The 11,800-nt window shown below is 42.6% G+C and overlaps 1 protein-coding gene across 1 annotated transcript; it reads left to right on the forward strand.

Annotated features, from left to right (window-relative positions):
- Positions 1–7,316: 7,316 nt before the first annotated feature.
- Positions 7,317–8,948, forward strand: LOC100193276 (uncharacterized). The gene is made up of 2 exons (NM_001352183.1): positions 7,317–7,757; positions 8,408–8,948. The coding sequence occupies exons 1-2, from the start codon at positions 7,406–7,408 to the stop codon at positions 8,734–8,736; spliced, it is 681 nt and encodes a 226-aa protein (NP_001339112.1). The 5' UTR covers positions 7,317–7,405; the 3' UTR covers positions 8,737–8,948.
- The last annotated feature ends 2,852 nt before the right edge of the window (positions 8,949–11,800 follow it).

The following is an 11,800-nucleotide window of genomic DNA, read 5'->3' on the forward strand; positions in this document are numbered from 1 at the left end:
GGTTTCTGCCATCGGGGCTTTAGAGGATACCGTAATTCCACATCAAGTGAAAATACCATGAGTAAAACTCGTGGAATGCACATGTGCTTATTCGATGAACTTCAAGTCCTTTGGTACCTCATCTTATTCCTTTTCGGGTCTGTATGGGTCTTTATCCCTTTATAGGGATTATCAAACTTTGGTGTTTAACACAGACTTTATGTCTTCTGGAAAGGTTCCATCTAGGAACTATAATCTCAAATAGAAGATATTCTCTCTACATAGGAGAGTGTTCATTCGTCGGGAATGTATTATTTGATACTAGATTTATATGTTGCATATTTATAATTCAAAGATATGAGTCCTCCTAGGATCTCATGACGGATCTTCAGAATCCTATTAACTGCATATTTTAATTCATGCCATTTGCCAGATAAAATACATAGCGGAACAGTGGTTATTCAATACATATGTGGGATGGGTCTCTCACAAGACCACTTGAACCATCGCATTCACCACACATTATTTCAATAGTGCCCATAAATGTCCGAACTTCAAGCTCGTGACTTTCATTTTGCGATTATTGGTTCAGCCCCGATTGCATTTATCAATGACCCGATAAGAGAACTTAAAGCACTCATGCCTAGGACTTTGTTTTGGATCCCTTTGCAATCTAGAGAGGCAAGATAGGTGTCGACACATTTGTCTCCCACATTTAATAATGATCTCCGTCATTTCCCAAAACGAAAGATTCATTGTTCCGTATTCCCAGCACAATGATATTGCGTGCATTGCTAGGAATTTCATCATCAAGATGAACCTCTTCGTGAGGCAAATCACCATCAGGGTGAATTAATCAGAGGAGAGTTATCACAGACCACATGAATCTGCAATCAGAACATATGCTTTGACTAAGGCCAATGGACCATATCCGCAGGCGTCCCCGAGAATAGATCAAATGCCAATAAGTCAAATGTGGATATGATATTAATCCCGGGTATATCCACATCTACATCAGGTAGAAGCATTCAAACCAATATGGTTACTCCTCAACGATTTCTGGCAAACTCCATATACACAGGAGTACACTCTGAACGACGAGTTCAGTTTGGCTTTTGTGCGTTTAATAGAATATTGAGGCATTACACTATATGGGCATTCCTCCCCCTAATGCCGAGATGTTCTAAAAGCATACAGATAAAATCCCCAACCACAATCATCCAGTTGTGGCCAATGTATGCTATTGTGGTGATTTATTTGGGAAATCTTACGCACATTACAGATAGGGGTTTTATGCAGTGAGCTTTGGACTTAGATTAATGTAGTGGCATGAATACTACATATTTGTCCTTCACATGAAGGGTTAGTCTCAACATCCAGCGAGACTCGCAACAACAAGTTGCTTCATAGTTATAATTCTGCAAACTTATTGTTATTATTACCAAATGCACAGTCAATCATTAAGATTTAGACTGATATACGCAACACTATTTTATGCATAGGGGTCCCTCAGAGGCTCATGCACACCATTCGTCGTTTGGAGCTAGTAGTTGACTTCAGATCAACAACTAAAATGACCATCAGGGTCTAGCGCTCACAAGGACATTCACTGGTTGCATTGTGCTTTCAAGCACATAGGAGAATATGTGTGTATATAATGGTGGTAAAGTGCACGGCATCAGGCCAATGCTGCCAAGCAAAGATTTTTATATGCAGAGATGTATAGTCCACCTCGTTTTATTATTGCCCATGGTTTACCCAATTACTCATACCGATATGAAATTGGGTATCAATTTATGCAACATTTTTAGGTATTATAATTTTGAGAGAGAACTTATAACAATAGTCAATTATTTATGGTGTTACCAGCAGGGCAAATATTTCTCCTCATATTATATACCAACTTGTTCTATAAAGCATTATTTCGATCTCTTCATTGTTCAGCAAAAAGAGAAGTTTTGGAATAGAACAGACAAGGCCAAGAATTCATTTTATCTGGGAAAAATCATCATATAACTAGCTTTTGATGAAGTAAATGATGATAACTGCTTGGCAAGAACAAAACAATATTGGTATCTGCGTAGGATCCATCTTCAACAACAGATAGTACTGCTCTCATACGAATAAATCATCAGGGGTAGAGAGGATACAACAGGTCTCTACAAGATCTTCATATTTCTATCACTAGTAGTCTAGTGGTCAAGACATATGACTCTTCTGGCTCCGAGGACCAAGGACATGCTAATGTCTAATTTAGCTTCAAGCTCTATTGTGATGTGGAATATCATAATTATTTGTCTACTCTTCTCATTTCTGGTAGATCGGAGGTAGATAATGGTAAGCATGCCAAAGGGTAGAATTCAGTGTAGTTCGGCTACATAAACCTCAGGTATGTGTCCATTCAGGACCGACCTTTACCATTTAGCTTACACTATATACCAAACTTGTCAAAGGACTATCTCGAGTCAATTCAGTGACTATAGGTATTTACAATTCCGAGAGATGTATGCGACACAAGCATAGAGGTCCTAGATAGAACGAGTAAAGTGGTTCGACGAGAACACACTATGGTTTTCACACCAACATAGTGAAAAATTTCTCAGAATAACCTCTCGGTATAATCGCAACTTCGTGTTGCTAGCAGTTACATGTCCTTTTATCTTATAGTTTGTTTCATGTCATCCAGCGACAAAGAGAGCAATGTGCTAACATCTGGTTAAGCAATGTATGACTGAGATTTCTGATCTTAAATCATTTGGTAAGGTCTTTTTGCTTACTAATATAATCCCAATTTGTGATATCTTCTATGCCAAAAAGGCTTTCATGCATTATATTATATATCTTCAGGTTACTTCGGGTAAAACTTTATGCATGAGGAGAGAGCAGATAATTAACTTATCCATGTTCTGTTGTATTTCAATTTAATTTCCCAGATTATTCAAGCACTATAGAGCTTGATATAGTTGTTATGGCCACTTGGCGATATATATAAATATATGATGCCACACAACACAATCAAATAAAATATAGAGTCAAACAAAATTGTTTATAAAGGTTGCGGTATGATGTGACTTCAGGGGCTTGAACAACCCACCGCAATCCACGCGAGTACAAGCTCTAGCGTCTAGTGTCAATGCGTGTGCGGCCATCAGGGCCACGACAACACAACAAAGCCTTCGTAATAAGCGCAACAGACACAATTATGGCTCGGTAATCGGGGTACACGATAAGTCCACGCAACGTGCGCAACAGGCGCAATTGTGGCTCGATGATAACGACAAACGAACAGTGCCTACAGGGCATGCGAAAAGTATGTGACTCGGCGATGGAGGTCCAACTGAACAGGAGTGGTCCGATTAAGTGAGAGCGCGACATAGCAATCACATGACGCAGCCAAGTTCGTACGACACAAATACTGCGTCGTGTTGCCAGGGCGCAGCCAGTGCTCAGCCAATGCCATAACTCGGTCGATTACCAACGCAGCCTGATCGGCGTGTCCGAGTACCCACTATACAATTTAATTGCTCGACGTGAGTCCAAAAGCTCAACATAATATAAATATTTAGAGCGATTTAAGTATGCACAATAAAGCCTTCATATGTATTTTAATTTTCTGCTAAGTATCTTCTACAGGAAATAAAAGCAGAAAACAAACATAATAAATAATTAATGCATAAACATAACACATCATGTGTAAAAGGCAATTTTTCATATTTAAGCATGTGTTTTTCTACTAATTATTTACACCGGAAAATAATTAATTAAGGTAGAAATGACAACATAAAACATGCTTTATTTTATTTTTGTCAAGCAAATCAAGGAGTTGCTTAGATTATTTTCATATAACGGTGGGATGAGTAATTTAGACGAGGGGCTACTCCATGTTGGTGTACGGCTGGAAACGGCCATCGGCTGCAACGCATGCGGCCCCTAGAAAGCACGTAGCCTTATTGTTTATCCAACCCAAAAGGAGCAGAGGAAAGGAAATGGTCCACGACATATCATTTGCTCTTGTTTGCACACTGCACTGTGATATGCGAACTCCTCTCTCTCTCCTTTCTTTTCTCAGCCACTCATCACGCCTGGTCAAAGAAGTGCATGCACATTTTTTTAGCCGGATGACCCGCTCTTGGGAGCTCCTGCATGCGTGGGGATGAGAGCCCCACCACCACACATTTTTTTTACTCAGTAAAAGGAGGAGTGCATGCACGCATGCAAGTGCTGCACTCTCTCCCTCGGTTGAACGGTTCAGAGGAGAGATCAGACCACATCCATTTAGGCTAGGCCAGTTTATTGCCGTATCTTTGACCATGCACGCAAGATTTCTCCCAACGCGTGGGCGCAACACCACTACGTCAATCGCAGTTTGTCGCGCATGAATTACAATCCGTACACAATAACGGATCAACCAATAAACATACCGCTCGTGTGTAGAGGGAGAATCGAAGCCTGTCGCGTAGGACAGTTCGGCTAGGCCGGAGGACCTGCCGGCTTGACGAAGAGTTGATGCAGATCTGATCTCGCAGCAACATCGAGGTAGAGCGTGTTGATAACGTGTTGAGAACTACGTTACCACGGATCACCAGATCCGCTCCCTTCCCTCCTGTCAGCAGTAGAGGCGCAAGAAGATGTAGAGAACCCGTCTCCCTTCCCATAAGCACGACAGAGGAAACACACGAGACACTGGATATAGGGTTGGGCCTCTGGCCTCTTTCTCTTCTCTATTCCATATAAGAGGTGCAGGTTCTATATATAGAGACGCGATAGCCCTCAGGGCTATATTCGGTATTTGCCCACATAACCCTTCATTAGGGTTTCTCAACAATTTCGAGCGTGTCTCACGATTGTGTATGCGCGCGGGATTGCGGGATGATCATGCCTGCGAGCCTAGCTTATGGTTGACCAACTTTTTTGAAGGATGTTTATTAATAACACACTCCCTCCGATCCATATCCAGCTACCAAGTATAAAATGTTCAAAAAGTATCCTAAATCACGATAATGTATTTTTGGTGTTTGGGTTTTGCTGATTCCATCCAGCATTCCAGCAGGCGTATCTACCGAAGATTTTTTTTAGATCCTTACGCTCCGTGGTTAAAACCTCTAAGAGCAACTTCAAAAGACTAGTTAAATGACTCGTCAAGCCAAATTTTAGCTACTCAATAATAAATTAAATATCCAACAGACTAGCTATCTGACTCTGTAAATTGGCTCTCTCACTAGCTAAATTTGGCTAGTCACCTGACTAGCCAAACTAGATAGATAGTTTGTTGGACTGAGATGCTATATATAGAGTGTAATCTTTATGAAAACGTAAATAGATAGTCAAATAGAGAGTAAAAAATGAAGAGTCTCTTAAATATGCTCTAAGGAGCGAAAAAGTAATTTGGTTTATTTGCTTTATTACAGAGGTGTACGATAAAGGATATGATAACTTCTTCATAGAGAAAAAAAAAATACACACCCGAACAGGAGATCTATGGAAAGAAGAAAGGTGCATAACAGGCAAGTCCTTCGTGGTTTGAATATAAAATATAACAGGAGATCTACGGCTACTCTTCTCATTTACAAGTATAGAATATAAAATATAAGAAATGTGTGTTCTATTGACTATATAGATGTAAATATAGGTTTAGAGTCATCATGGTTTGAATCGCTATTTGTACATAATTTTAGGCTTCTACCATTTAAATATGAGAGGCATGAGGACAATGGAACCCATAAAAACTGGTGGGATGTGATGTGGGTTTAAAGTCAATAATCATGGTTTGAATTCTCATTTGTACATAATTTTAACCTTTTATCATTAAATATGGAGGAGCACGACGGTAGTGGAACCATAAAAACTAGTGATTTATAGACTTTTTTACCATTTAAATATGGATGAGCATGATAACAGTGAAAACCGTAGAACCGTGAAAACTATTGTTTTATATAATAGATATGCATGGATATAAAGAATACATACTATACCATAGCCCAACATGTAGATTCACAGGTGTGAGAGCCACAACTGTTAACTAGTGCCTGACACCCAATGTTTTGCAGTGTGGACCCGTTTGCAGCTGTGTACAGACCACCCATGTTAGAGCAACTCCAATAGTTATGTATAATTATACTACCTAAATCTTAGATTTAGCAAGTCCTTAAATAATATAGGAAACAAAAAAATCATCTCCTCCAACAGTTCTCTATATATTACTTTCTAAATATGTTAAAATTTAACATGTCACCTATTTGAGTGGGACCATCATCGATGACATATTCAACTTGGTGAGTTGTGTTGACCTTTTGATTTATGGTTGCAATTATTTATTTGTTTATTTCCAACATGTGCACGTGCGGCTATTGTATCGGCAATTATTTAATCTCTAGATGACTATTGTTGTCCGACGCATGGGCTCTGTTAATATATCTTTACTACAAAGTGAAAAAGGCAGCGAAATACAAAAATTACCGTCATTTTTTTTAGGGAGTTGGTAAATGGTTGCTAAATATAGAGAGAAAATAAGGTTAGATGAGGAGTATCTAAATTTATGAAGTTTATTTAGAGAACTATTGGAGAGGAGATTTTAGATTAGTTACCTAAATTATTGATTTAAGGAGTCTTTCAGAGAACTATTAGAGTTGCTCTTAGGCTGGCCGCAGTCGGATACTGGAAAAGGAACGCTATCCATATCAAGTGATGTATGCAGTAAAAACTCAGTGCAGCGAGCCGCTCTATCGTCTACTCTAAAGCAGAGAGAGCACGTGAACGCTATTTTCAGGGTTCCTAGCCGTGCAACTGGACAGGCCAGAGGTGGGTCCCGAGGTGGGGCCGGAGGCGGGCAAGGGAGGCTGCTCAGGAGAGAGAAATAATAGAATATATGGTAGAAATAATATTATATATGATAATTGGTATAGGGTTGAGATATAGAGTAAACATGAGTGCGGAGGATTGTGGTATAGAGTAAAAAATTTTGCTGATCAGGACAGAATATTCTTTTTAGAGTAGAAATTTAGAGTAGTATGAGTGCGGATAGCCTTAGGCCTTAGCACGCTATCCTACGCTAAAAAGTTTTTAGTCCTGATGCAACCGAGGCCCTTATGTCGTTTGTTTTATGACAGGGTCCCAGGCCCGTATAGCTCGGCTGCGGGACTGCTTCAGATGCAGCGACGAGCCTGCCACTGGCCCTACATGGCCAGCCAGAACTTGGGTCCGCGGCTCCGCGCATCCATACATAAAAGAGGCCCAACATTCATACATAAACAGGCCCATGTAAATGCACTGACAACATGGGCTAGCGGCCCATACAACAATAACTGCGCCAACTACTCGCACCCACCAGAAACCTACCCGACCAGACCCGAACAAAGCAGAGCAGCGGACAGATCAAATCAGGACAGGCATGCTGAACTAGGCGAGGTGGACTGGGCGAGCGAGCGAGATGGAGTGGACGACGGTGGAGACGAGGGACGGCGCGAAGCTGAGCGTGCGGCTGTTCAAGCCCCCCGCGTCCGGAACGGGGTTGGAGCCGGAGCCGAGGGAGGATGTGGCGGTGGTGCTGGTGCATCCCTACACCATCCTCGGCGGCGTGCAGGGCCTGCTGCGGGGGATGGCGGAGGGCGTCGCGCGGCGGGGTTACACCGCCGTCACCTTCGACATGCGCGGCGCGGGCCGGTCCACGGGGCGGGCGTCGCTCACGGGCTCCACCGAAGTCGGGGACGTCGTCGCCGTCTGCCGATGGGTCGCAGAGAACATCAAGCCGCGCGGCATCCTCCTCGTCGGATCCTCAGCTGGTAGACTCCATTTTTTCGCCTCTCCCCAATGAGGCGAAACCCTGTCGCGACCCGTACCTTTTTTTTTCAGTTCATGAAGCGTGAAACCGTCGCACAGTCAGACTGCTGCGGTAATCAAGTCAAAATGATCGAACAGTTTCGCTTTTCTGAAGCTCTCTTTGGTCAAATTTAATTGTACAAATTACAATTCTCTCCGCAGTCATTCGGGCCTGTAAGCAAATAGTAGCTGTTGATGTATGTGTTGAATACAAATAGGAAGCTCAGACGTTTGTCCTCATGGAATTTCTGCGTTTCAGTCTGTACACTCCAAATTTGTATCTGTAATCAGCAGATGGGCATTGATATTTCATCTAGTTTTATTTAGGGACCTAAATTTCTGTCAGATATCCTTAAGAAAATATAGTGGCAAAAGGTTTATTGTTAAGTAATCTACACAGCTTTCAGCAAACCCTCCCAGAAATGCAAAGTAGTTTTGGATGTCTGCTTCCTGTATGGCTGCAATTGTCAGTGAGCTAGTTGAGGAAGATGAAGTTTGTTTAGTTTGCATCGAAGAATTAAGATGTGGTATTCTGCATACAAGTCTTCTCCTGTCTTTATGAAGCTGATGTGTTGTGTTTAGGCATGTATCTAACAATAATTCCTTGATGCAGGGGCACCAATTGCCGGATCTGCAGTTGATAAAGTGGATGAAGTGATTGGTTACGTTAGCATCGGGTACCCCTTTGGTCTGATGGCCTCAGTCCTATTCGGAAGGCATAATGATGCTATACTCAAGTCTGAAAAACCAAAGCTTTTCATCATGGGGACCAAAGATGGCTTCACCAGTGTGAAACAACTGCAAAACAAGCTCAAATCTGCAGCTGGACGGGCTGATACACACTTGATTGAAGGAGCTGGGCACTTCCAAATGGAGGGCCCTGCTTTTGATGCCCAGATGGTAGAAATTATTATTAAATTCATTAATTCCTTGCCAAAATAGCATTTATGGTGACTGTTTGAGAGTTTGCAAAAATTCTAGCGATGAGCAAAGCTTGTTATTTAAATACAGCCACGATGGTTTGTATTTTCTCATCCTGCATATGTGTGCTCTCTGGTGTTATTGAAACAGTGTAACTGTGTGTGTTGTATCTTAATATATTCTGATCCCGCACCTCCCCAAAAAACAAAGCCGATACAATCTCAAGTTCAAAATATTCTGGTTTTATTCCAGATATTTCATTTTCCCAGGCAAGAGCAAGATGCTTAACAACTCTAGCTCTACCCGTAAGCAGTTATGTGTTTCAGGTATGGCATCTGTCATTCCGAAATCTGAAACTTAAATTATTTGAGATCTTTTCGTTATAGATTTGTAGGTGTTTCGAACCTAGCTCTGATAAATAAATTTGTGTGCGGGTTTTGTGGTTTGGATGATGTGCTTAGAGGACGCAAGATTTATACTGGTTCGGATAGAATGTCCCTATATCCAGTCTTTGGTGACTTGCGTTACCGATGCTTTGTTGCTCAATGCTTGTAGTAGGGGATACAAGCAGGCGAGAGAGGGAGAAGCTCCCAAATCTCTTATGCGTTGGTGGATCTAAAGACTACGTGATTGGGTTCCTCACTAAGCCTTAGGCGTCGTGGTGGTTCCTCACTAAGCCTTAGGCGTCGTGGTGGCTCGCGTTTGGGCTCCGGCCTCCGGGTCTTCTAGTCTCTGTTCGGTTGTGTCTTTTGTCTTCTTGGGTCCTCCGTCCTTGCGGTCGACCTCCTCCTTTTATAGGTCAGACGGGGTTGGCCACTTAGTTGTTGTAACACCCAAAATCCTGAAGTTGTGATTTAAGTAAATCCTATAAAAAGAATAACAATAATAATAATCAAACTAAATTACTTTTGATAAATAATTAAATTTTAGAATTCACCCCTTTCTAAAGTAAATGGTCATAATAAAATAATGTTAGTTAAAACATATATTAATAAAGATTAGGCAATTGGAAAATGTTTTATGTCAAAACAAAGGAATATAAACTTTGGAATATACCTTTAATTTGACTACACACTTTAAATAGTATTCTATCGAAATAAATGTGGTGTGTATTTCATGTTAACATTACCTAAATAAAATAACTAAATAAATAAATAAATTAATATAATTATTGCACATCATGCTGGAGTTATATTTGTGCATCTAAATTTAAAGGTTTGAAATTCAAACTTAAGTTTGATTTGAAAATTGAAATTGGGAACACAAAATAGAAAAGAAAATACAAAACAAAAAAAGATAAAAGATAAAAAAGAGCAAACCTCAATTTGGACAGAAACCCTTCCTTCGGCCCATTTCTCCGTCACCCGCCAGCGGCCCACGCTGGCCCACTGTGGCGTGCCCTGCACGCTGCGCTCGGCCACCGACATTTGGGACCCATGGGGCAGCAACCGACCTCGCGCGCCCCTCACTTACGTGTGGGCTCGTGATGTCAGGGGTTTCTTCTCCGAGTCGTTGGAATCTTGGCTGATCCCTCCATGGCAGCCGCTGGGTATCCCAGGCTCAGCGCGAACCATGGGTCGGTCTCCCCGTCCTCATCCGCGTGGCCATAGGGCATAAATAGCCGCATCCCCTGCATCCTATCGTCGTCCCCATGGTCGCCGCACAAACGCCAAACATAGAGAAGGAATCTGCCACGGACGAATCACGCGTACACCGTCGGTGGGGTCTCGACAGCGGGTCTGGGAGCTTCACTACGTTCTCAGGCGAGTGCTCGTGGCCTCTCCAAGCACTATTGGCACACTGGGCACTTGTGATTTCTCACTGGAGCTCCTTCATCACCACCGAGCCGCCATCCTCAGTCGACATGGTTCTGCTGGACTCGACTACCGGTAAATTGCTTCCTCCGAAGTCCGCTGTCGTCCCTACTACATTTTGCGCTGACCCGTTCTTTGTTTGGGGCATCAGTGCACCGGCCACGCCGTGCTCCCGTGATGCGCCACCGCGAGGGTACTCGGAGTGGGGTGGGGTAGCGCCCATCGTTGGATCGTATGCGAGCGATCGGGATGGTATCGTGATGTTTTAATATCTAGGCCATCGGATTGGCATCGTGTGGCGTGATCTCATAGCGGCTCGGTCGGGATAGGGAAACCGTCTGATCTAGATCGGAGGGGTGTGATTAGATCTTGGTTATTTTAAATCTGGTCCGCAGATCTCGGGATCAACGGTTGTTGTGCGTACCCTTCGTCGAGCTAATGTGAGCCCTTAGTTTTAGATCTGACGACTGGCATCAACTGATACCCCATCGCCTCGGCAATTTTGCTAAAGAGTCCCTGGATTGCTTTATATTCAACTCGTCGTTCATTAGCAGTAGATCAAACTTACACCGGGGTCCCTGGAATTTGTAGTTTAACCCCTGGACTTCCTGGTTATTCTACTCGTAGTCCAGTTTGGATTTCGTAAATTAAATCATAAAATGGTTTTTATATATCAACTAAACCCTAAAACTTTATAAATACATAACTTCTTCATTTTGAACCCAAATTAAACTCCGGTGCACCCAATGAATCCTCAACCCCTAAGGGCAGAATGCCAATCTCTAAAGCATAAGCCGGTAACCGAGCACTGATTTCTGGAGTATAAGGCGAAGACCGTTGAAATCGCTGAAGATGGATAACAGAAGGTTGTTTTTACTGGATCGATCGGAGTTCAGAAGCGACAATTCGACAGATGTACTTTCAGAGCATCCACTACCTAAAATCGAAATCGCAAGCTGGACCTAGAATCTTTTGGCCGATTATTTCAAAATCAACTCAAAGATTGGGGGCTTGTGGGGGACAGATATCCCCCAGGTCCACTAGAAGGCTAGAAGGCCTCGCGAAAGGCTTTGGGCCCATTACTTCGCAAGGCCATACCTTCGTGGGCCAGGGGAGGAATCGCTGGCAGAATGGATTAACGCAAGATGGGATAAACTCAAGCCCAGACGGCTCAATGGGTTTAAGCACTATCCACAACAGTGACCGATTCTCCCGTGCAACACCCTCAGACGTCGGAGCTAAATGAGGATAAGCCGGCATGATTATAGGAA

The sequence above is a fragment of the Zea mays genome, chromosome 5 (genome assembly GCF_902167145.1).
Source record: "Zea mays cultivar B73 chromosome 5, Zm-B73-REFERENCE-NAM-5.0, whole genome shotgun sequence".
Taxonomy (NCBI): domain Eukaryota; kingdom Viridiplantae; phylum Streptophyta; class Magnoliopsida; order Poales; family Poaceae; genus Zea; species Zea mays.